The sequence below is a fragment of the Panulirus ornatus genome, chromosome 50 (genome assembly GCF_036320965.1).
Source record: "Panulirus ornatus isolate Po-2019 chromosome 50, ASM3632096v1, whole genome shotgun sequence".
Classification (NCBI taxonomy): Eukaryota; Metazoa; Arthropoda; class Malacostraca; order Decapoda; family Palinuridae; genus Panulirus; species Panulirus ornatus.
In genome coordinates this window covers 3,568,589-3,596,198 of record NC_092273.1, presented here as the reverse complement: position 1 = coordinate 3,596,198, position 27,610 = coordinate 3,568,589, and the positions used below count along the sequence as shown (strand labels likewise).

Sequence of the window (27,610 nt, the reverse complement as noted above, 5' to 3'; positions counted from 1 at the left end):
ATATACATTCTTCAAAGTAAACATGAGATCCACACATCCCCTACCACTTCTGAAACCACACTGCTCTTCCCCAGTCTGATGCTCTGTAAATGCCGTCACCCCCTCAATCAATACTCTCCCATACAATTTTCTAGGTATACTTAACAAACTTATGCCTCTGTAGATTGAACACTCATCTCTATCCCCTTTTCCTTTGTACAATGGCAATGTACATGCATTCCACCTATCCTCAGTCACTTCATCATGATCCATACATAAACTGAATATCCTTACCAACCAATCACAACACAGTCACCCCCTTTCTAAATAAATTCATTAATATATTAATGATACTTATCCCTGGGGATAGGGGAGAAAGAATACTTCCCACGTATTCCTTGCATGTCGTAAAAGGTGACCTAAAGGGGAGGGAGCGTGGGGCTGGAAATCCTCCCCTCTCGTTTTAAATTTTCCAAAAGAAAGGACAGAGAAGGGGGCCAAGTGAAGATATTCCCTCCAAGGCTCAGTCCTCTGTTCTTAACGCTACCTTGCTAAGGCAGGAAATGGTGAATATAAATGAATAACAATAATGATAATAGGCTGCATTGCAAGATATCAAAATATGATAATGATAAAAAGCTGGGAAATAAGGCAACAAATGAACATGAACATCTACAGCTTCAAACTGACAGAAAATCTGATAGACTGGGCTCATAGCCGGCAAATAAATTCTGATTTTGATAAGATCAAAGTTTTACATAGCAGTAAAAACAAAAAGGCCAGCTACAATATGAGTTCTGTCGAACCGCAAAAGGTAAATGAGGAAAAAGACTCATGGCATAATAATTCCTGGTAAACTAAAACCAAACAAGCAGTGGACAGAAGCATCAAAAACAATGAAATACATTCTTGGATTCATAGGAAGGGCCTTTGAATCTAAGTCCACGAAAATCAACCTCACCCTTTGCAATTCACTGATTAATCCCCAACTGAAATCAACCTTACTATTTGCAATTCATTGGTTCATCCCCATCTTGAATACTGTGTTCAATTTTGGTCTCCTTAGCCAAAAAATACATAGACAGAATGAAGAGAGTACAGTGTCAAGCTACCACGATGATTTCAGAGCTGACAAGTACCTGTTAAGAGACGACTAAAAGACTTTAGTCTATTTAGCTTAGAAAAGTGAAGGTTAAGAAGCTATATTAAAAAAACATTCAAAAGGATGAAATGTAGGTGACATAAGGAGATGTAAGAAAGTGAATGACAAGCTGAAACGTTTTCACAGTGGAAAGAAATGGACAGCTACTGGGGGTGTTTGCAGATGATGCAAAAGGTCATAAGGGAACTGAAAATTGAACAGGATTGCACCAGCTTATATGGGACCTAAACTGACTCAAAAATTGGTTTGATATATGGGTGATGAAATTCATCCCCAGTAATTGGAAGGCAACAGTTATGGGACTAAACAAAAGAAGGCATCAGTATAACTGTCATCCAGCAGGAAATAAGCTTTCAGATTGTGTATGTGAGAAGGAATTGGGTCAACATCTTCCCTAACTTGTCACCAGCCAGAGTCTAGGAAAGAAGCTTCCAGATTGTGTATGTGAGAAGGAATTGGGTCAACATCATCCCTAACTTGTCACCCGCCAGAGTCTAACAACAGAAGAGCAACATAGGAAACAAACTGTCTTCTTGTAGATGTAAGAATAGCTTTTGAGTACATGGATAAGGCTGTTCATATCCTTCATAAAGCCAAAGCTACAATATGCTTTTCAGAAAGAAAGTTCCAAAGAAAGGCAACAAAAGTGTTAACAGAATTAAGATAGCTAAGTTACAAGGAATAGGTGAAGGCATTAAATATGCCCACTACTTTGCATGAAACAAGGAAGGGGTGACCTGATCAGTTTCTAATTTTCAAAACAGATTAACGAAATGAATAGTGAACAGTTCTTTGAAGATATAGAGATAATACAACCAAAGTACATAACATAAAATTAAGCAAGAAGCTTCTTAGAAAAGACGTAAAGTACTTTTGCAGTATAAAAGTGGGGAATGAATGGAACAGGATGACTGAGGGAATGGTTAATGCAGACAGCATATATAAATTTAAGAGGTTGTATGATATTAGAGAATGTATAAGAGATGGGGCCCCATGAGTTTTGCAAAACTCCCTCCCCATACAGAACAAACATAATAATAAATAGATAATTACACATGAGCGATATAACAATTTCTTTCTTTCATACTATTCGCCATTTCCCGCGATATATAACAATATAGAATAAATATCTGTATGTGTACGTATACGTATGTATATATGTGCGTGTATGTAAATATATGTATATATGAGTGGATGGGTCTTTTTTCATCTGTTTCCTGGCGCTACCTTGCTGATGCAGGAAACGGCGATCGAGTATAATAGACAATATATAATAATAATAATAACAATAATAATAATCTTCCGCAAAGCTTTTACTACCTCTTCTCTGTTTACCAAATCATTTTCCCTAACCCTCTCACTTTGCACACCACCTCGACCAAAACACCCTATATCTGCCACTCTGTCATCAGACACATTCAACAAACCTTCAAAATACTCATTCCATCTCCTTCTTACATCACCACTACTTGTTATCACCTCCCCATTTACGCCCTTCACTGAAGTTCCCATTTGCTCCCTTGTCTTACGCACCCTATTTACCTCCTTCCAGAACATCTTTTTATTCTCCCTAAAATTTACTGATAGTCTCTCACCCCAACTCTCATTTGCCCTTTTTTTCACCTCTTGCACCTTTCTCTTGACCTCCTGTCTCTTTCTTTTATACTTCTCCCACTCAATTGCATTTTTTCCCTGCAAAAATCGTCCAAATGCCTCTCTCTTCTCTTTCACTAATACTCTTACTTCTTCATCCCACCACTCACTACCCTTTCTAAACAGCCCACCTCCCACTCTTCTCATGCCACAAGCATCTTTTGCACAATCCATCACTGATTCCCTAAATACATCCCATTCCTCCCCCACTCCCCTTACTTCCATTGTTCTCACCTTTTTCCATTCTGTACACAGTCTCTCCTGGTACTTCCCCACACAGGTCTCCTTCCCAAGCTCACTTACTCTCACCACCTTCTTCACCCCAACATTCACTCCTCTTTTCTGAGAAGAGGTAGTAAAAGCTTTGCGGAAGATGAAAGCCGGCAAGGCAGCAGGATTGGATGGTATTGCAGTGGAATTTATTAAAAAAGGGGGTGACTGTATTGTTGACTGGTTGGTAAGGTTATTTAATGTATGTATGACTCATGGTGAGGTGCCTGAGGATTGGCGGAATGCGTGCATAGTGCCATTGTACAAAGGCAAAGGGGATAAGAGTGAGTGCTCAAATTACAGAGGTATAAGTTTGTTGAGTATTCCTGGTAAATTATATGGGAGGGTATTGATTGAGAGGGTGAAGGCATGTACAGAGCATCAGATTGGGGAAGAGCAGTGCGGTTTCAGAAGTGGTAGAGGATGTGTGGATCAGGTGTTTGCTTTGAAGAATGTATGTGAGAAATACTTAGAAAAGCAAATGGATTTGTATGTAGCATTTATGGATCTGGAGAAGGCATATGATAGAGTTGATAGAGATGCTCTGTGGAAGGTATTAAGAATATATGGTGTGGGAGGCAGGTTGTTAGAAGCAGTGAAAAGTTTTTATCGAGGATGTAAGGCATGTGTACGTGTAGGAAGAGAGGAAAGTGATTGGTTCTCAGTGAATGTAGGTTTGCGGCAGGGGTGTGTGATGTCTCCATGGTTGTTTAATTTGTTTATGGATGGGGTTGTTAGGGAGGTAAATGCAAGAGTCCTGGAAAGAGGGGCAAGTATGAAGTCTGTTGGGGATGAGAGAGCTTGGGAAGTGAGTCAGTTGTTGTTCGCTGATGATACAGCGCTGGTGGCTGATTCATGTGAGAAACTGCAGAAGCTGGTGACTGAGTTTGGTAAAGTGTGTGAAAGAAGAAAGTTAAGAGTAAATGTGAATAAGAGCAAGGTTATTAGGTACAGTAGGGTTGAGGGTCAAGTCAATTGGGAGGTGAGTTTGAATGGAGAAAAACTGGAGGAAGTGAAGTGTTTTAGATATCTGGGAGTGGATCTGTCAGCGGATGGAACCATGGAAGCGGAAGTGGATCATAGGGTGGGGGAGGGGGCGAAAATCCTGGGAGCCTTGAAAAATGTGTGGAAGTCGAGAACATTATCTCGGAAAGCAAAAATGGGTATGTTTGAAGGAATAGTGGTTCCAACAATGCTGTATGGTTGCGAGGCGTGGGCTATGGATAGAGTTGTGCGCAGGAGGATGGATGTGCTGGAAATGAGATGTTTGAGGACAATGTGTGGTGTGAGGTGGTTTGATCGAGTAAGTAACGTAAGGGTAAGAGAGATGTGTGGAAATAAAAAGAGCGTGGTTGAGAGAGCAGAAGAGGGTGTTTTGAAATGGTTTGGGCACATGGAGAGAATGAGTGAGGAAAGATTGACCAAGAGGATATACGTGTCGGAGGTGGAGGGAACGAGGAGAAGAGGGAGACCAAATTGGAGGTGGAAAGATGGAGTGAAAAAGATTTTGTGTGATCGGGGCCTGAACATGCAGGAGGGTGAAAGGAGGGCAAGGAATAGAGTGAATTGGAGCGATGTGGTATACAGGGGTTGACGTGCTGTCAGTGGATTGAATCAAGGCATGTGAAGCATCTGGGGTAAACCATGGAAAGCTGTGTAGGTATGTATATTTGCGTGTGTGGACGTGTGTATGTACATGTGTATGGGGGGGGGGGTTGGGCCATTTCTTTCGTCTGTTTCCTTGCGCTACCTCGCAAATGCGGGAGACAGCGACAAAGTATAAAAAAAAAAAAAAAAAAAAAAAAAAATAATAATAATAAATAACTTCAAATAAGAGGAAAGCCTGTGAATCATTTTCATACAGATAATAGCAATGTTGATATGAGCAAGCAATGTACATAATATATCATGACATAGAATATTTTCTGTTCTACAAGATTCCTTTTTGAATGTGAAGTACTCCATATTTCACAACTTTTAACTCAAAACCACCAGTTCTTATAAAGCTTTTAAATATACAAAGGACATTTAATTTTACCATACTCACCACCAAGAGGATCATCAACAGCAGCATCAAAGCCAGCTGAAACAAGCACTAGCTGGGGATTGAATTGGCATGCAATAGGCATAACCACCTCTACCATGGCTGCCATGTAGTCACTATCACCCATTCCTGCCTGAAGATGTAGTTGTATTTAAGATTTGATTCAACCTACTGAGTCTGTAAGTCAATTCAAAACCTTTTTGGGTAGCCTGTGAAGGATAATAATGTAAAATCTCCATTGTAACTAATATCTAAAATTTCTGTATTCATAACAGAATGACATCATACATAATATCCCCAAAGTACAGCAATCACTACACATCTTAACACTCTGCCTCTCTCTTATAGATAAGTTTCTGTAAAACCTCCTCAAGGTCTCTTTCCCTTCACTCCAATTCACTTGTTAATGCTCTTCCAGAGCCTCTGATGCCAGAATATTTATCCTACTCCACTTACAAAAAAAGTCATTAAAAAGCTATTTTCTAAGTAGCTAAACACTGCCAGTGTAACCTACTCCCTAAAAACTGTCTGCCTTGACTTCTCTTAATCACTATATTGCTAAGGATAATTAATCAGGTATTTGTACACCTGGCATACACTGGATTCCCAAAATAAACCCTTATCATCCTTGCCATGTCACCAACTGCTTGTCAGAAAAACAAAGTTAATCACTCAGAGCCATCAATCTAACATAATAGGGTGAGAGGAAGAAAACTTAGATACAGCCATTCATTCAACTTCAGAAAAACAGCCTCAGATTAAGGAAAAGCTGTTTTTATTACTGTAACTAGATGATAGATATCAAAGATATCAAATTATCAGCCTAAAACTTCTAAAACATCTGACATCAAATAGCCAATAAACCAAATAACAAAATCAGAGCAAAGTCCATCAATAATGTAAAGCTGACAGCTGTTGTACAGGTGTAGAGCATATGACTGAGTGAATCACATTATCAATTAGTCTTTAGAGCTGTTCACTTTCAACTGATGATCAATTATTCTTCATTGTATCTTTATCCATAATCCATTCCTCTTCCCTGCCATTCAATAAAACAGAAGTTAGTCACCAACCATACTTTTTTGAGATCAGGTTTATCTTCAAAATTTCTTCAGTTTAGTTAATAATATTCTAATCATTTAGTTTTGATTCTGGTGGTCTGTGTGACACTAAGTTCACTGTGCTTATGGCTGGAAGGGGGAGGAGGAGGAGGAGACTAACAAAGTTTTAATTACTATTCCACTTTAGTGCGACAATGGAAAACTGTGTAAGATGAATCTACTTCTATCAAAACTGTTTCAAACGTTACTTCATGAATGTCCAAAAAAAAGTTATACAACAGAATTTTCCATAACACAGAAAGAGGTCCTTCTAATCACTTTTAAACCTTATAAGTTAATGTAAAAGTATTCCTATGCCTTACCTTGTTCCAGGGTATGTTCACATTATATCCTTTCCCTCTTTTGGTGCCCACTCTGTTATAGTTACCCTCCGAACTGGCCGGGAAAAATTTTCCATTGTCATAGCGATGGATAGAAATATAAAGAACTTGTGGGTCTGCCTCAAACATATGTTGTATCCCATTTCCATGATGGATGTCCCAGTCCAAGATCAATACTCTGTGATATAAATAAAATACAGTGAAGCTTGTATAAATTACTATCAAATCTTTGTTTTTACAATAAAATAACAGAAACAAGTTTTGCACCAGCAATATATATCATCTCCATTTGAATCATCCAGCATATAATCTGAAATGTCTCTTTCATCTTAAGGAAAAATGCTCGGTGTTTAGGAAACTGCAATGAGGCCAATCATAGACACCTAACCTCTTTAGTCCATGGGTGTTAATTGCATGTTTGGCAGCTATAGCCACATTGTTGTAAAAGCAAAAGCCATGAGGCTCATTCCTCTCTGCATGGTGACCAGGAGGACGCACAACTGCCACACCACGTTGACTTTTGCCAGATAAAACACTGTCCACAACCTAGTTAAGATTTAAAGATACTTCAGTTCCATTGTAACCTAACATACAGTTTTTATCATTATGCTTTCACATTCTTGTATATTTCTGTTCTGTTTCCATAGAGGAGCTCCTACATTAGTGTCATCTTTGGTAAAATTCATGGCAATTTAAAATTCACCCTTCATTTCTATTCCCTGATCACTCACAACACAAACTATTTTGAAAATATCATCAAACAGACCTCAGTGTAATTTTGATTCAAGAATGTTTCCATCATAAAAACTGGCAAATCAAATAACCAATTCAATACATAGCATATGAATTACCTCAACAAGGGAGCCAGCAGCTGTAAGAGCAGCATCATTGGTGTGACGGTGAAGATAGACAGATTCAAAGTTGTCCTGCAATCTCAGAAGTTCTGAAGGTTTCTTAGCCAACAAGCTGGACATAAACTTGATGTGCTTTAAGCTATGCACACACTCTAATTCGCTCACTGATGCTTGCCTTGCCTATCAAAATTTGGAGATTGACTGATGGCAAGTATAATGATAAAACATTTTGTGAAAAGTGTGAGATCAAGAAAAATAAAAATGGGAGCAACGGTGATGAGAGCTGATGGGAAAATAGTAGCAGCACAAGAAGATATGATAAAAAGATGGAGCATATCTTGAAACACTGTTGAATGTGCTTAATCAAGGGCTTACATGCATTATGGCACCATGGAACTTTTAGATCATATTTTCAATTATTATCATCATTATTTATCCCTGGGGGTAGGGGAGAAAGAATACTTCCCACATATTCCCTGCACATCATAAAAGGCAACTCAAGGGGGAGGGAGCGAGGGGGCTGGAATTCCTCTCCTCCAATTTTCATTTTTCCAAAAGAAGGAACAGAGAAGGGGGCCAAGTGAGGATATTCCCTCTAAGGCTCAGTCCTTTGTTCTTAACGCTACCTACTAACACAGGAAATGGCAATTATGTATGAAATAATAATAGTTATCATTATTAACACTATTATTATTATTACTATTAATTTATTATCATTATTATTATCATCATTAATTATCAATTTATTATTACCATTATCAATATTATTTCTATTAATCTATTAATATCATTCTCAATATTATATTTCTTTTCTTTTTTTATCATACTTCTATGTTGTCTCCCGCGTTAGCGAGGTAGCGAAAAAACAGACGAAAGAATGGCCCAATCCACCCACATACACATGTATATACATAAACACCCACACACACACATATACATACCCATACATTTCAACATATCCATACATATACATACACAGACATATACATATATACACATGTACATATTCATACATGCTGCCTTCATCCATTCCTGCCGCCACCCCACCACACATGAAATGACACCCCCCTCCCCCCAGCATGCGTGTGAGGTAGCACCAGGAAACGACAGCAAAGGCCACATTCGTTCACATTCAGTCTCTAGCTGTCATGTGTAATGCACCGAAACCACAGCTCCTTTTCTACATCCAGGCCCCACAAAACTTTCCATGGTTTACCCCAGACGCTTCACATGCCCTGGTTCAATCCAGTGACAGCACATCGACCCCGGTATACCACATCGTTCCAATTCACTCTATTCCTTGCATGCCTTTCACCCTCTTGTATGTTTAAGCCCCGATCACTCAAAATCTTTTTCACTCCATCCTTCCACCTCCAATTTGGTCTCTCACTTCTCCTTGTTCCCTCCACCTCCGACACATATATCCTCTTTGTCAATCTCTCCTCACTCATTCTCTCCATGTGACCAAACCATTTCAATACACCCTCTTCTGCTCTCTCAACCACCCTCTTTTTATTACCACACATCTCTCTTACCCTTTCATTACTTACTCAATCAAACCACCTAACATCACATATTGTCCTCAAACATCTCATTTCCAAGACATCCACCCTCCTCCACACAACCCTATCTATCACCCATGCCTAACAACCACATAACATTGTTGAAACCACTATTCCTTCAAATATACCCATTTTTGCTCTCTGAGATAACGTTCTTGCCTTCCACACATTCTTCAACGTTTATTATCATCATTACTATAATAATTATATTAACGCTATTATCATTATATTTGACTGCTGTTTCCTGCATATTTTTCTTGACCTTTCATCAACCAGGCCATAAAGTTCCTTGATTGCTCTGCGTATAATTATCCTTACAATAAACTACAAGAATGATTCTCAAGACATGAGAATCAGAATGAAAGAATGAGGTCATAGGGAATGTATAATATGGTTTGTCTTTCATTTCTTGATCCCTTCTTTGTGGTTATTGTGGTGCTAACATGTTAGTAGTACTAACGTGGTTAAACTGTTGCTCTCTAAGTTTGTTGGTTTTTTCCTGCTGTTTTGCTGCAATATGACTTACAAGGTTTTAAAAGCAAAGATACTAGAAATGGAAAAGGAGTTTATGACAACTGATAGATAAGTATCTCTCTGTCTCAAAATACTTTTTCATCAGTAGACAACTGATAGATAAATATCTCCCAGTGTCTCAAAATACTTTTTCATCAGTAAACATAATTTACAGAGGCATTATGCAACTTAATGAGAAATGTTTGATTCTGGACAATGCCAATAGGTTGTTGAACCCGTTAAATCACATTAGGAACTTCAGAAAACTCCACTCCTCTAACGAATCCTATTTCAAAAGTTGTACATGAATGGCATATGCATCAATCTAGTCAAATGGAACAAAACAATCTCAATAAGATGCTCTAAGCATCAATGTTGTGCTTGCACTAAACAATAATGAGTTCTGCCTGAAATTCTTGAAAACCATTAGCAATAGCTCTCCCACTTTGGATGCAGACACATTCATATAATGTACAAAACAGGCAGGTTAAAACAAGGAGTTAACCAGACTATTTCTTTTTTCTTAAATTTGTTTGCCATTTCTGACAGCAGCAAAGCAGTACCAGAAACAGATGCTGAATGGCCTCACTCTCTCACATTCACTCCCTAACTGTCATGTATAAATGTACTGAAACCAGAACCTCCTATCCACAACCAGGCTCCACACACCTTTCTGTGGTTTTCTATGACCATTTCACATGCCCTGGGTCACCCCAATGACAGCATGTTGCCCCATATACACCACATCACTCTGATTCCCTCTATACTGCACATGCTTCATACCTTCCAGCATGTTCAGGCTCCAAACATTCAAGACCTCTTTTACTCCGTCCTTCCACCTCCTCAGTTTGCACCTTTTCCTTGCTCACTCCACTACTAACTTGTATACACTCTAGTCATCTTTCTTCACTCATCCTCTCTATATATACACACCATATCAGCAAACCCTTTTTAGCTCTTTAATAAGTATTCCTCAAAATGCCACACCTCTCTCTTCCTCTTTGATTTCTTATTCAATCAACCCTCCTCACACCTCATACAACCTATTGTCCTCAAACACTAATTTCCTACACATCTACCCTCTTCTGTACTTGTTTATATAGTGACCTATGCCTCGCATCCATACAACACATTGGAACAAATACTACATCAAATATACTCATCCATGCCTTCACAGACAGTGACCCATCTTTCCACAAACTTATCACTGCAGTCAACATCTTAGCCTCTTCAACCATCCTATGGATCACTCAGAATGAGTTAAAATCCTAATATAATTACCACAGGATGACTCTCAATGGCATACTAAATTAATGCCCAAAAAATGTACATGATACATAATCAAGCAATATTTCTAAAAGAATTAATTATGATCTATCTATGTACAACACATCTAAAATTACCTTAATTTGATGACAGCGCCCAACTATGCCAAATTCTTGTAAGCGCTGAAAGATGCAATTAATCCTTGCTGGCTTCTCAGGATGAGTGTCACCCACGTAATTGTAGTGTTTCATCATTGTATCATCATAGACTAGACAGACAGTGTGCTTAGGACTTGGAATATTATCAGCTGAGGAATACAATGCATATTCATAACTTCTACTTGTTGATGCTATTCCATTATATGATTATGAATAATATTTCAACTGTTTATTCAAATTATCAACTATCCACAATCATAAAAGAAAGTGATTTCAATGAGACAGAGACCTTTCATTCTGATCCTGTGAATCAAAAGTTATGATTTAAGGGAAGCTTGCATCTCACTATCCATACTAAGTCCAAATTACTGGAAAAAATTACAAATTGCCAAGAACAGTGCAATCATGAGAAAAGCTAGGGAGTTGTCCTTTTCCCAATAAAGGTTCAATTCTCCCAGTTTTTACTTTTCCAAAAGAAGGAACAAAGAAAGGGCACAATTGAGGATTTTCCCTCTTAAGCTCAGTCCTCTGTTCTTACCGCTACCTCACCAACACGGGAAATGGCAAATATGTATGAAAAAAATATATATAGGTAATGGACAGACAGATACACAGATAAAGAGTAGCCAACCTCAACCCTTCCTTACCCCTGTATGCTCATCTACTTCCACTCAAACAGAAATTCTACCATACTAGGTATCAGATGCAACATACATGATTTTCACTCCTTGTATCTCAAACTCAACACAAGGGCCATATATAAAATAAATGCCATGAGAACACTAGTTTTTGACAGGAAACAGAATCCCTTGGTTATTTTCTACAAATAATTCATCAGCTCCATCCTAACTCTGCCTCTCTTTCAAATATAACAAAGCTACAAATCACAACACTGAAGATTTAGAACAATCACCAGATGCCTTAACAACCACAGAGCCCTCCAACCTGAATCATTCTATTACCAGTCCCTAAATAAAAATAAAAAGTTTACCTGTACTTCATATATTACCAACCTACCTTTACAGATCATCCCTTCCCAACAAACATGGTCCTGATAAAACTTATACATACCATAATGACTTAAGAATTATATGAATGCCCTCTTGACCCAGTCTTAAGCTGCACTCCCTAAGCATGTGCGAGACACACATTCTTGTCTAAATATTGGTTATCACCAATGTCTCCTTACAAACATCCATTTAACATAGCCTATGAACCCTCATGCCTAAGATGAAACTTCCAATGCAAGGACACTGACCACTTACCCCTCAGCTTTCCTGTACTCATCCCATTAAGATATATATGCATCACTGAACTTCCTGACCCATGGTTAAGCCCAAAGGATAAGCTGTAGGAGCCCCGTAGAAGGGGATCTGGGTCATTAAATATAAAGAGTATTATTTGGGCCATTCTTTCATCTGCTTCCTTGCGCTACCTCGCTAATGCGGGAGACAGCGACTAAGTAAAATAAAAAAATCATCTATAGATGTTGGAATCCTGGAATCATTAATTTTACTCAAGCATATGCTCTATCCTATTTTCATTATAGTGTCTACTAATTTAGATACGATCATAATCATTGTTGCAATGCAACAAATATTACTGAAAATACAGATATATGGATATCAAAATATGTGAGAAGAATCTGTAAATGACAAAATATGCCTTCCCCCTTCCCTTTCTCTAAAAATGAAGGAAAAATACAAGATCTACTTTACCTAGTCTTTGAAGTTCACAGGAGCAATCCTTCTCAGGATATGGCTTGACATGGAAAGCAGAATTGTTTTTGGATTTATTTGAGATGACTGAAGCTTGAGGATGAAGCCTTAAGCTCTTCCAATTAGCTTGCTGAGCTGACATCACATCAATTATTGCCTGCTGTACTTCATGTGAAGGGTTACTTGCTGGGACTTGCATGAACTCAGATGGTTTATCCTGAAGTGCACTCAATATAGCTGTCACTCTTTCTGCCATGACCTCTTTGAATTCCCCAGCTTCTAGGACAAACATTAGGTGACCCTGAGCTATTGGCATGAGCAAACCTGTCAGATGTGAATAGATTTCTGGGTGGATATTCTTGGTTTGTAATGATAACCCACAACTGGCTGAAACAATGACTAATTCAGGTGAAAATTCATATGCTATTGGTAAGAGAAGTTGGTGGAAAATGGAATAGTAATCTTCACAATGCAAAGCATGGCAACTCAGCTCAATATTAAGGGTATTGCCAAGTTCTGCAAGATCTACGATTTTACCTTTAACATTCTCCTGTGGGTTTAGTTTTGTAAGGCATACAGAAAATACCAAGACACGAGGATCATCACGAAACACAAGCTGCGTATCAGCCCCACTCTGACCATCCCAATAAATTATAAGTACCCGACTAAGTCTTAAGTTATCTATTGCAAACTGGGCTCCAATGGCAACATTATTCAACTGAACATTGGGAGACGCATCAAATGATGGCATACATTGATCTGCAACCTGTAAAATAGCTATGCCATTCTGAGCTCTACCAGAAGTAATTTCATTCACCAGTTCAATAGTACTACCTGCAGCTGCTAGTAAATTATCACTGATTACGGTCTGATGGATGCACTTTTTTGTTTCCTTATGAAGACTCTGGTATATTTCTTCATCATGGACAGACAGTATCTCTTTCTTAGTAGCTGGTCTAGGCTGGAGCCTATGGCACATTTCCAACAACTGCAGTTCTTCACATCGCTTAATGATAGTTTTCATACTGAGACCTTGCCCATGTTCCATGCAGCAAGCAACACAATAATTCTCAGTATATATAATAGCAGTGGGAACTTTTATCATATCAATAATAGAAGTAGCAGGTAACAATGCTCCTTGACAATGATCATACCTGCCATGGCATATACGAGTATTTGGTAAACTTTCATCTTCATCACCCCGAGTTCCCTCTCCACGTTTGCTACATTTTCTCCTTAGTTTTTTCAACTGCCCACTTGCTGAACCCAGTGAGGTTAGGCAAGACTCTTTCCCATGTGGTGGTGTCTCAGCAGTTTTGCTATGTAACAAGGATTCTTTTAGATTCTTTTGCATACTATTCTCCTTTTTGTGATGCAAAAGCTTTCTTTTTTCTAGTGCACATGGACTCCCAGAACTATGTTTGCTGGAATCTACTTCCATTTCATCCATGCTTGTCTTAATCTTACACTCATCATGTTCCACTGAAGTAACTGAAGCAGTTTCAAATAATTTTCTCTCTTTTGGTTTTTCAGGTGAAGAAGGAGCAGAGACATAAGGAGGAGTGCTAGTTGATGGAGTGGAGATGGGAGAGGATGCACAGGAAGAAGTTTCTGTGCAAGACATCCCAGATTCAACTGCCTGAGGCCCACCTCCAAAACCCTGACACAGAACATCCTCTACTGGAAGATGAACCTAGTAGAAAAGAAAGAGAAGGTTAATGTCAACTAAATCTCATCACAATGTCAGGTCCATCCAACATGCAGAGAAAGACACACAGAAATATTAAGAAAAATAAACTAACATAGATATTTGTTTCTCCATGGTACTGATTCATCAATACCAGAAGCTTGTGTAAACTCACCCTATCTTTTTATAAACAAGTGAAACCCTACATATCATTAGTGGGTAAAAAGGTCTGTCAATATATATCTTCATATTTATCTATCATACTTAGTCACTGTCTCCTGTGTTAGTGAGGTAGCACAAGGAAACAGATGAAAGAATGGCCCAACCCACCCACAGACACATGCATATACATAAACGCCCACACACGCACATATACATACATATACATTTCAACATATACATACACAGACATATATATATACACATGTCCATAATCATACTTGCTGCCTTCATCCATTCCCATCACCACCCCACCACACATGAAACAGCACCCCTCCTCCCCCACGCACGCGCAAGGTAGCGCCAGGAAAAGACAACAAAGGGCACATTCGTTCACACTCAGTCTCTAGCTGTCATGTGTAATGCACCGAAACCACAGCTCCCTTTCCACATCCAGGCTTCATAAAACTTTCCATGGTTTACCCCAGACGCTTCACATGCCCGGGTTCAATCCACTGACAGCACATTGACCCCAGTATACCACATCATTCCAATTCAATATATATACATATACAGGACTGGTGGCTGATTCGGGTGAGAAACTGCAGAAGTTGGTGACTGAGTTTGGTAAAGTTTGTAAAGAAGAAAGCTGAGAGTAAATGTGAATAAGAGCAAGGTTATTAGGTTCAGTAGGGTTGAGGGAAAAGTTAACAGGGAGGTAAGTTTGAATGGAGAAAAACTGGAGAAGTGAATTTTTTAGATACCTGGGAGACCAAATTGGAGGTGGAAGGATGGAGTGAAAAAGATTTTGAGCAATCGGGGCCTGAACATACAGGAGGGTGAAAGGCGTGCAAAAAATAGAGTGAATTGGAATGATGTGGTATACTGGGGTGGACATGCTGTCAATGGCTTGAACCAGGGCATGTGAAGGATCCCAGGTAAATCATGGAAAGTTTTGTGGGATCTGGATGTGGAAAGGGAGCTATGGTTTTGGTGCATTATACATGACAGCTAGAGACTGAGTGTGAACAAATGTGGCCTTTGTTGTCTTTTCCTAGTGCTACCTCACACGCGTGAAGGGAGGGGGGTGCTATTTCATGTGTGGCAGGATGGCAACGGGAATGGATGAAGGCAGCAAGTATAAATATGTACATGTGTATATATGTATATGTCTGTGTATGTGTATGCATGTATACGTTGAAATGTATAGGTATGTATATGTGTGTGTGTGTGGGGGTTTATGTATATGCATGTGTATGTGGGTGGGTTGGACCATTCTTTCATTTGTTTCCTTGCGCTACCTCGCTAACGTGGGAGACAGCGACTAAGTATAATAAATATTAATAATATGTATACATACATATCACTGGGGATTGGGGAGAAAGAATACTTCCCATGTATTCCCTGTGTGTCATAAAAGGCGACTAAACGGAGAGGGAGCAGGGGGCTGGAAATCCTCCCCTATCATTTTTGATTTTCCAAAAGAAGGAACAGACAAGGGGCCAAGTGAGGGTATTCCCTCTAAATCTCGGTCCTCTGTTCTTAAGGCTACCTCGCTAATGCGGGAAATGGCGAATATGTATGAAAAAAAAATAACTTTTATCTATTACACTTAATAGCCGTCTCCTGCATCAGCGAAGTAGCACAAGGAAACAGAGGAATGGCCTAACCCACCCACGTAAGCATGTATATACATAAACGCCTATAAACACACATATACATACACATACATACAGAGACATTCACATATATACCCATGCACATATTAATACTTGCTGCCTTCATCCATTCCCATCACCAAACTGCCACACATGAAATAGCATCCCCCCCTCCAGCAGGTTTTCTCTAATGCACATAGAATTGAATATGCCAGCATGTTTAAAGCTATCAATCTTCTTTCTTATGCTCTCTAATTTTTCCCAGTATTATTCTATAATGGCCATTCGGTAGGTGCTCAAACACCAGTTGTCCAAAGATATCCATTTTATTTCAATCAAACTTTTGCCTTTACAGTGGCATCATCAGGAATCTACAACATAAGAGAATAAAATAGTCACAAAACTTGGATACGATATGTAAAACAAAAACAAAATATATCAGAAACTATCAGAAAAAAACCACAGTACAGAGCACAAAAAGTAAGGAAAAACACTAAAAGTGATACTAATTAACAGTATCATGAAGGGTAGAACAAGTTACAATCCAAATACAAAATATTGAAACAGAAATATAGAAAAACTTAAGTTGAGGAAACATAGAAGAACAATATTAAACAAAGTAGGAATATAGAAAGTCCATCACTAAATACACAAAGATGGGCCAAGCAAGACTATTATTGTCCAGATATGGAGTTGAGGTCAGGCGGGGGTCATCTGACTCTCTCAGAGCTTTGTAACCCAGGACCGGGTTGGTCAGTGACATATTCATATGAGTATATGTTCATCCATTCCTGGCAACACCTCGCCCCACAGGAAACAGCACTGCCATCCCCTGCATCAATGAGATAGCACCAGGAAACAGACGAAAAAAGCCACATCTGCTCACACTCATTCTCTAGCTGTCATTTGTAATGCATCGAAACCACAGCTCCTTACCCACAACCAGGCCCCACACACCTTTCCATGGTTTACCCTGTATGCTTCACATCCCCCTTCAGTCTACTGACAGCATGTCAACCCCAGTATACCACATTTCCAATTCACTCTGTTCTGTGCACACCCACCCTCCTGCATGTTCGGGCCCCAATTGCTCAAAAGCTTTTTCACTCCATCCTCCCACCTCCAATTTGGTCTCCGCTGCTGTTTGTTCCCTCCACCTCAGACACATATATATCCTCTTTGTCAACCGTTTCTCACTCATTCTCTCCATATGTCCAAACCATTTCAACACACCCTCTTATGCTCTCTTAACTACACTCTGTTACTTACTTGACCAAACCACCTCACACCACATACTGTCCTCAAACATTTAATTTCCAACACATCCATCCTCCTCCATACAACCTTAACTATAGCCTATGCCTCACAACTACATAACATTGTTGGAACTACTACTCCTTCAACCAAACCCATTTTTGCTCTCAAAGATTACATTCTCTCTTTTCACACATTCCTCATCACTCCCAGAACCTTTGCCCCCTCCCCCACCCTAAGACTCACTTCTGCTTCCATGGTCCATTCCCTGCCACGTTCAATCCCAGACATCATGTCACAGATGGTGACTTTAAGGGATGGGAGCAGGGGGCTGCTTCTCCCTCTTGTCTTTCAATTTCTATATGAAGGAGCCAAGCTAGGAGTGCTTATCCTCCTTGAAGGCTCAGACTGGGGTGTCTAAATATGTGAAGATGTAACCAAGATGAGAAGAGAGGAGAGATAGGTAATCTGTTTGTGAAAAGAAACCTGGATATTCTGGACCTGAGTGAAACAAAGCTAAAGGGTAAATGGGATGAATGATTTGGAAATGTTTTAAGAGTGTAGTCAGGGGTGGTGGAAGGACAAGAGCTAAGGAGGGAGTAGTACTATTCCTGAAACATGAGCTGTGTGAGTGTGAGATGAAGGAGGGAGTAGTACTATTCCTGAAACATGAGCTGTGTGAGTGTGAGATGAATGTAAGTAAATTCTAGACTGATGTAGGTAAAACTGAAAGTGAATGGAGAGAGATGGGTGATCATTAGTGCTTATGCATGCATGAGAAGAAGGATCATGAGAGGAAAGTGTTTTGGGAGCAGCTGAGTGAATGTGTCAACAGTTTTCATGCAAGAGTACATGTATTAGTGATGGGTGATTTAAATGCCAAGGTGAGTATTGTGACAGTTGAGGGGCACATGGGGTATTCTGAGTTAAAATGGAAATGGTGAACAGCTTGTGGAGTTGCATGCTGACAACGGACTGGTGATTGGGAATACCTGGCTTAAAAAGAATAAAATACACAAGTGTAAGTTTGTGAGTAGGAGAGATGGTCAGCGGCATTACTGGATTAAAAATTGAGAGGCATGTAAAAGAGAAATTTGGATGTAAATGTGCTGAGAGGAGCAACTGGTGGAATGTTTATTCACTATCTTGTGGAAGCAAGGGTGAAAATTTGTAGAAGTTTTCAAAAAAAAAGAGAGTGGTGAAAGTAAGTGAACTTGGAAAAGAGATATGTGTGAAGAAACACCAGGAGAGACTGAGCGTAGAAAGGCAAAAGGTAAAAGTAAATGAGGTAGATTAGAATGGGTAGTGAGTGGTGGGATGAAGAAGTTAAGTTGCTAATGAAAGAGAATAAAGGAGGTATTTGGGCCGTACTTCCAGGAAAGAGATGCACATGATTGGGGGATGTATAAGAGAAAGCAGTAGAAGAGAAAGGTGCAGGGGTTGAAAAAGAAGGCAAATGAGAGTTGGAGTGAGTGAGTATGTGAACTTTTGGGAGTACAAGATGATGTTTTGGAAGGAAGTAAATAATATGCAAAAGACAAGAAAGCACCACTGAAGGGGGCAAAATGGGAAGTGAGAATAGGTGGTGATGAAGTAAGGAGGTGAGTATTTTGAAGGATTTTTACATGTGTTTGATGATAGTGTGGCAGATGTAGGGGTGTTTTGTTTGGGGTGATATATCTGGGTCATTGGAATGCAATTTGACAACCACTGATGTAATGGCTCAGTAGGCAACCATCACTAAACTTCCCAATACCCAGGTGGGTAGTACTGGTAATATCCCTCCATGTTGACTGGCTGCCTACCAACTATTACCAACCAGAACTCACACCAAAAATAAAAAAACATCTTCCCAAGCTTTTGTCTATTTTCAAAGACCTCTTCCAAGAGCAATAACTCAAGAATTTCATTTGAAGATATAAAAACAAGTCTAAAAGAACAAGGCTCCTACCCTAACTGACAACTAACCTGACTTGGACAATATGGCTTCTTGTGTTTGGCACAACAAATAATCTAGTCTCTACACACACACAGACATAGACATTAGAGTATAAGTGGTGGATGAAAAGAGGAATGGACAAGAACTGTGTAATCCTCTAATGTTGTGACCCACAGGTTCTCCTTCAAAGAGCTGACGACAATGGACCTGGACTTTTCCTTACGTACGCAAGTAGATCATCTTTCTGGCTGTCTCCAAACTCTTCCCGCCTGGTCGGATGATATCCAGTTTTCCAGTCTTTGTTCTGCCTCCTTTCCTGCCATAACCATCAATCTGCTAGCCTTTTTTTTTTTTTTTTCAAACAAACAAATCCTTCTCTAAAGGATTTGTGTAAAGATACAAATGTCATAACCATGTGGGTCACAATGTCAGAGCATTAAACAATTCCTGGCCATTTCAGAGTTCTTATCCACCACCTATCCTCTTATTTGTCATGGAGTTAGTCAATAAAAAGACATATAGAGACTGGATAATTTGTTGATAAATTCCATTTATGTTTCAAATAAAAAGTAATTTTAGACTGCAGCTTAAACTGAATTCACATGAGGTTGGGTTGGGGACCAGGTTCCTCAGGTGCATATCATCTCTAAGTAATATTCTTCTTCTATTCCTCCTTAGGAAATCTTGGACAACAAACAAAAGTTTAGAAAAATGCTCTTTTATTTTTTTCCTGTAAGTAATGAAAATTTTGTTTACAGTCAAAAGAAGTGGTAAGGATGTAATTCCTAAATGATATCAATGAATAAGCAAAAGAATATAGAAGGAATAAGAAATAAACGTAAAGTGTTATATTTTGATGATACACCTATAAATGTAGACTTACTTCTCGTCTACTTGTAAAAATATATTTGTACTGTATGTAATTACCAGTAGGTATATGCAAATCTGGATGTAAAGGTTACAATCAAATGTAAATCTTTCTTTTATGTTTATCACTTTTTTCTTTTTCACTATGTATCTACCTATGTGTTAGATAATATAATACCTGTAATGCATGAAAGGAATGCGAAAAAAAAATGTGATGACAATAACAATAAACTAATGTGAGGAGAAAAATAATGCCATAAGATGGCCTAATCCCACTTGATATCTTGATATAAGCATGGTACATAACAAAATGAATGGGTGAGAGTGATAATACATACATAATTTTCCTTGATTTGGTTATAAAAGTGATTCTGAAAGTATCAGTCATACTTGCAAAACATAAAAAAGGAGTTTGGTTATAAAAGTGATTCTGAAAGTACCATTCATACATGCAAAACATAAAAAAGGAGTTATATACTGAACACCTAGGTAAACTGAGAGTATATTTTGTGCATCAATATAAATGACTGACTTTAAAAAGTTTGTCTAAATTTGAGAGTTTAAAGGAAGTCTGAAGAATTCTTTCATAAAGATCCATCATCAAAGCTTACAATTTGATGAATTTATGAAGTGGGTACTATAAGTGTGGTGCAAGAAACCATAACTGAAAATGTTAAAGTGGAAGACATCAAGATGTTAGAATTACATACAATACAGCAAAACTGCACAACACAATCGTTCATGGTCCTAAAACATCAACAAGTTGACTTTCACTCAATGTTGGCATTCACAGAAGCAGCATCATGAGAATTATGCACAAACACATAGGACTGCAGAAGGTCTGAGGGGCCCAAAAATGGATGGAGGCCATTTTTTCAGTGCATTACACATAACACAGGAAGCAGCAAACAAGTATGACAGAAAAAAAAAAAGATTTTGGACTGCATCTCTATCAAACGACCAATAAAACCTTTTTATTTCAACCTGTATAGATACATTCACTTAATATTATACGAACTTTTAGTTTACATTCACAGCCTTGAACTTACCTGAAAGCAAATGCTAGACCAATATCTTGATTGAGTTTTAATAACATCGTTGATGGATTGCACAGCACTCTTGTTTGGGACTAGTGATGAATCCAGCATTGGCAGAGGATCACCCAGAAGAGCTTTAGCACACATTGTCATGCAAAAGCTGATGGTATTGAGGTTATAGCCACCTTCAAGTGCCAACACTAAGTGGCCACCAGCAAGGCCTGACAGCAGGTGTGTCATGTGGCCATAACACTCGGGAGTTACATAACAACCTGTCAATTGGATACAATCTTCACCAAAAGATCACACAGATGCTGAAAATGAATGTCACATTTTGGCAAGAGTTATGCAAGCTCATAAAGTCAAGTCTTTCAATTTATCAGAGGGAGACTGACAAATGCTATCGTACTTAAAAAATACATAAAATAGGTAAAAAAAGATAAGCATTATGTAGGAAAAAAAGAGGCTAAGTAAAATTCAGCCAACATCAAAAAATAGTATGTGTACTTGCAATCATGAGTAAATTATATCCTAATCATTCATACATAACTTCGCCTTGGTATGTGATACTGGCCAAATATCTGGATGATATATTTTATGTAAATCAATGTTTCCCCACTTTCAACAATAAAAAGAGATGACTGTATACATTACAAGCCAATTTCAACACTCATATAGCAAGTTTAAGTAAAATAGAAATGTACTATGGTCAGTCTACTCTCTTTCCATGGTTGTACCCTTAAAAAACAATCATATTACTTCTTACTGTTACTTTTCCCATTATTATTCACCTGAAGGGACCACTTCCTCTTCAAACCTTAGATTGTCACTTCCCTGTAGAGCCTCCTCCTCCTCCTCTGTCTTCTCTTTCTCCTAGGTTAGTTCCATCTTTGCAGTCCTAATTGTATCTAGTTTCACAGCCCCAATGCAATATCAAAACTGCTTCTTTATCAGTAGCCACAAGTCCATTAGCATCTTTATCTAAACTATTAGTTCTACCCTTTCAATATTCATCAATTCAGGTAAACAAGACACCATCACTGATGGGAAGGATCAGAACAATATCTTTCCATAAAAATTATTATAAAAATAGTAGGTAGAAACATTAGGCAGAAGCAGTAAGTAGGAACAATAAGGAGAAATAGCAGGGTGGAGCATTACACAGTAACATTCGGGAAGAGTCTAAAGTTGACCTCTACTAGTGGTCTATTAAGGGTGAGGCACTAAAATCTATGAAGAGGCAATGGATTTCACTAGTTATGGAGAATCTTTTGCCATGGCCACCTCCCTCAGGGAGTTTCCAAAGAGAAGAGGCATCAGAGACATGGACAAACAGATAGATAGAGAAACAAAAAATTATCATAATGATACACAAACACTACCTTTGAGAAAAGTTACTATCAGAATCCAACTCTGTGTTCCTCAAAGGTAAACCTATTAAAAAAGGTAACAAACCCACATATTAGCTATTTTCTTGCAAAATTCTGAAATTCTAATCACTTCCTGGAATCCTCCTAAGGCAAATCTCTTTAAAAGGAAAAACTGTGGACAATAATGTTTGCAGTACCTTGGATGTATAATGATACCGCAAACTACAGGACATGGGAGTATATGTCTCCTCTGCAGGGGATCATGTTGGGAGACAACTATTCATATCCATATTTATATGCACAGAATCCATTCCAAAATATCCATCCATAATATCATATATACCTATTAGTCAAGAAGGGCTCTAATATCAAATAAGATTTAACAAGGTTACATGTGCTGTCAATGGACTGAACCAGGGCATGTGAAATGTCTGGGGTAAACCATGGAAAGGTCTGTGGGGCCTGGATGTGGATAGGGAGCTAACGTGGGAGACAGCGACAAAGTATACTCAATAAGTAATAATAATTGGTGTACATGGGGTGTATGATAGAGTTGATAGAGATGCTCTGTGGAAGGTATTAAGAATATATGGTGTGGGAGGAAAGTTGTTAGAAGCAGTGAAAAGTTTTTATCGAGGATGTAAGGCATGTGTACGTGTAGGAAGAGAGGAAAGTGATTGGTTCTCAGTGAATGTAGGTTTGCGGCAGGGGTGTGTGATGTCTCCATGGTTGTTTAATTTGTTTATGGATGGGGTTGTTAGGAAGGTAAATGCAAGAGTTTTGGAAAGAGGGGCAAGTATGAAGTCTGTTGGGGATGAGAGAGCTTGGGAAGTGAGTCAGTTGTTGTTCGCTGATGATACAGCGCTGGTGGCTGATTCATGTGAGAAACTGCAGAAGCTGGTGACTGAGTTTGGTAAAGTGTGTGGAAGAAGAAAGTTAAGAGTAAATGTAAATAAGAGCAAGGTTATTAGGTACAGTAGGGTTGAGGGTCAAGTCAATTGGGAGGTGAGTTTGAATGGAGAAAAACTGGAGGAAGTGAAGTGTTTTAGATATCTGGGAGTGGATCTGGCAGCGGATGGAACCATGGAAGCAGAAGTGGATCATAGGGTGGGGGAGGGGGCGAAAATTCTGGGGGCCTTGAAGAATGCGTGGAAGTTGAGAACATTATCTCGGAAAGCAAAAATGGGTATGTTTGAAGGAATAGTGGTTCCAACAATGTTGTATGGTTGTGAGGCGTGGGCTATGGATAGAGTTGTGCGCAGGAGGATGGATGTGCTGGAAATGAGATGTTTGAGGACAATGTGTGGTGTGAGGTGGTTTGATCGAGTGAGTAACGTAAGGGTAAGAGAGATGTGTGGAAATAAAAAGAGCGTGGTTGAGAGAGCAGAAGAGGGTGTTTTGAAGTGGTTTGGGCACATGGAGAGAATGAGTGAGGAAAGATTGACCAAGAGGATATATGTGTCGGAGGTGGAGGGAACGAGGAGAAGAGGGAGACCAAATTGGAGGTGGAAAGATGGAGTGAAAAAGATTTTGTGTGATCGGGGCCTGAACATGCAGGAGGGTGAAAGGAGGGCAAGGAATAGAGTGAATTGGAGCGATGTGGTATACCGGGGTTGACGTGCTGTCAGTGGATTGAATCAAGGCATGTGAAGCGTCTGGGGTAAACCATGGAAAGCTGTGTAGGTATGTATATTTGCGTGTGTGGACGTATGTATATACATGTGTATGGGGGGGGGGTTGGGCCATTTCTTTCGTCTGTTTCCTTGCGCTACCTCGCAAACGCGGGAGACAGTGACAAAGTATAATAAAAAATAAAAAAATAACATGGGGTGTTCAGTGTTGTAAATGGAAATGGTGAAGAGCTTGTAGATTTGCATACTGAAAAAGGACTGGTGATTGGGAATACCTGGTTTAAAAAGAGAGATATGCATAAGTATATGCATGTAAGTAGGAGAGATGGCCAGAAAGTGTTACTGGATTACATTTTAATTGATAGGCATGCAAAAGAGAGACTTTTGGATGTTAATGGGCTGACAGGTGCAACTGGAGGGATGTCTGATCATTATCTTGTGGAGGTGAAGATGAAGATTTGTAGAGGTTTTCAGAAAAGAAGAGAGAATGTTAGGGTGAAGAGAGTGGTGAGAGTAAGTGAGTTTGGGAAGGAGACTTGTGTGAGGAAGTACCAGGAGACACTAAGTACAGAATGGAAAAAGATGAGAACAAAGGATGTAAGGGGAATGGGGGATGAATGGGATATATTTAGGGAAGCAGTGATAGCTTGCGCAAAAGATGCTTGTGGCATGAGAAGCGTGGGAGGTGGGTTGATTAGAAAGGGTTGTGAGTGGTGGGATGAAGAAGTAAGATTATTAGTGAAAGAGAAGAAAGAGGCATTTGGACGATATCTGCAGGGAAATAATGCAAATGACTAGGAGATGTATAAAAGAAAGAGGCAGGAGGTCAAGAGAAAGGTGCAAGAGGTGAAAAAGAGGGCAAATGAGAGTTGAGGTGAGAGAGTATCATTAAATTTTAGGGAGAATAAAAAGATGTTTTGGAAAAAGGTAAATAAAGTGCATAAGACAAGGGAACAAATGGGAACATCAGTGAAGGGGGCTAACAGGGAGGTGACAACAAGTAGTGGTGATGTGAGGAGATGGAGTGAGTATTTTGGAAGTTTGTTGAATGTGTTTGATGATAAGAGTGGCAGATGTGGGGTGTTTTGGCCGAGGTGCTGTGCAAAGTAAGAGGGTTAGGGAGAATGATTTGGTAAACAGAGAAGAGATAGTAAAAGCTTTGCGGAAGGAGAAAGCCAGCAAGGCAGCGGGTTTGGATTGTGCTGCAGTGGAATTTATTAAAAAAGGGGGTGACTGTGTTGTTGACTGGTTGGTAAGGTTATTTAATGTATGTATGACTCATGGTGAGGTGCCTGAGGATTGGAGGAATGCTTGCATAGTGCCATTGTACAAAGGCAAAGGGGATAAAGGTGAGTGCTCAAATTACAGAGGTATAAGTGTGGTGAGTATTCCTGGGAAATCATAAGGGAGGGTATTGACTGAGAGGGTGAAGGCATGTACAGAGCATCAGATTGGGGAAGAGCAGTGTGGTTTCAGAAGTGGTAGAGGAAGTGTGGATCAGGTGTTTGCTTTGAAGAATGTATGTGAGAAATACTTAGAAAAGCAAATGGATTTGTATGTAGCATTTATGGATCAGGAGAAGGCATATGATAGAGTTGATAGAGATGCTCTGTGGAAGGTATCAAGAATATATGGTGTGGGAGGCAGGTTGTTAGAAGCAGTGAAAAGTTTTTATCAAGGATGTACGGCATGTGTTCGAGTAGGAAGAGAGGAAAGTGAGTGGTTCTCAGAGAATGTTGGTTTGCAGCACGGGTGCGTGATGTCTCCAGGGTTTTTAATTTGTTTATGGATGGGGTTGTTAAGGAGGTCAATGCAAGAGTTTTGGAAAGAGGGGCAAGTATGCAGTCTGTTGTGGATGAGAGAGCTTGGGAAGTGAGTCAGTTGTTGTTCGCTGATGATACAGCACTGGTGGCTGATTCGGGTGAGAAATTGCAGAATTTGGTGACTGAGTTTGGTAAAGTATGTGAAAGAAGAAAGTTGAGAGTAAATGTGAATAAGAGCAAGGTTATTATGTTCAGTAGGGTTGGGGGACAATCTAAATGAGAGGTAAGTTTGAATGGAGAAAAACTGGAGAAAGTTAAGTGTTTTAGATATCTGGGAGTGGACTTAGCAGCAGATGGAACTATGGAAGCAGATGCGAGTTACAGGGTGGGGGAAGGAGTGAGGTTCTGAGAGTGTTGAAGAATGTCTGGAAGGCAAAAATGGTTACCTCAGAGAGCAAAAAAGGGCATGTTTGAAGGAATAGTGGTTCCAACAATGTTATATGGTTGCGAGGCATGGGCTATAGATTGGGTTGTGTGGAGGAGGATGGATGTGTTGGAAATAAAATGTCTGCGGACAACATGCAGTGTGAGGTGGCTTGACTGAGTAAGTAATGAAAGGGTAAGAGAGATGTGTGGTAATAAAGAGTGTGGTTGAGAGACCAGAAGAGGGTGTGTTGAAATAGTTGGGACACATGGAGAGAATGAGTGAGGAAAGATTGACAAAGAGGATATATGTCTCGGAGGTGGAGGGAAGAAGGAGAAGCAGGAGGCCAAAGTGGAGGTGGAAAAATGGAGTGAAAAAGATTTTGAGTGACTGGGGCCTGAACATACAAGAGGGTGAAAGGCGTGCAAGGAATAGAGTGAATTGGAACGATTTGGTATAAGAGGGTCGACGTGCTGTCAATGGATTGAACCAGGTCATGTGAAGTGTCTGGGGTACACCATGGAAAGTTTCGTGGGGCCTAGATGTGGAAAGGGAGCTGTGGTTTCGGTGCATTACACTTGACAGCTAGAGACAGTGTGAGCGAATGTGGCCTTTTTGGTCTTTTCCTACCTTGCTGATGCGGGAAATGGCAATCTAGTGTCACAAACATAAATGATACTTGTAGTACATTCATCATTCAATAAGATACTGCATGTCAAATGATAAAGTTACAAATTTTCTACAAAATGAAATAATGCCCCACCTCCCAATGGGTCTCCTCGAGCAGCATCAAAGCCAGCTGAAACCAACACTAGTTGAGGGTCATATTGGTAGGCAATTGGTAATACCACTTGTAACATTGCTGACATATACTCGGCATCTCCCATACCACTCTGAAATAGTTCAACATTTCAGCATGTTGAACACATTTAAAAAGAATAAGAGTTCACATACTTCATTTAAAAATGTTTTAGATTTCAACACATACAGTGTCCACAAAAAGCCCTGTCCACTCCCCATATATTTCCCAAGACAATAAATGGCTAAAGTTTATTGTGGGTACAAGCATATGAGGCTCTTGGTGAAATACAGTACATCTGGTTGCTGAGAATTGCGTTTCTAATGGTGTGAGCATAAGCAACCCATCTTGGTGTGCCTCAGGATGCCAATTCATTTTGGGAATTTCAATTCTTGGTGCTGT

General features: G+C 39.4%; 1 protein-coding gene across 7 annotated transcripts in view; it reads right to left on the bottom strand.

Moving 5' to 3' along the window:
* HDAC6 (histone deacetylase 6) overlaps positions 1-27,610 on the bottom strand; it is a 132,379-nt gene that overhangs the window by 30,353 nt on the left and 74,416 nt on the right. For all 7 annotated transcript variants that reach the window (XM_071691112.1, XM_071691113.1, XM_071691110.1 and 4 more), the window contains exons 18-25: positions 27,173-27,302; positions 21,234-21,493; positions 12,621-14,313; positions 10,882-11,051; positions 7,401-7,583; positions 6,938-7,095; positions 6,532-6,727; positions 5,112-5,241 (exon numbers count right to left, since the gene is read on the bottom strand). In XM_071691112.1, coding sequence (XP_071547213.1) covers positions 5,112-5,241; positions 6,532-6,727; positions 6,938-7,095; positions 7,401-7,583; positions 10,882-11,051; positions 12,621-14,313; positions 21,234-21,493; positions 27,173-27,302 — 2,920 coding nt within the window. The remainder of the gene's footprint in view (positions 1-5,111; positions 5,242-6,531; positions 6,728-6,937; positions 7,096-7,400; positions 7,584-10,881; positions 11,052-12,620; positions 14,314-21,233; positions 21,494-27,172; positions 27,303-27,610) is intronic.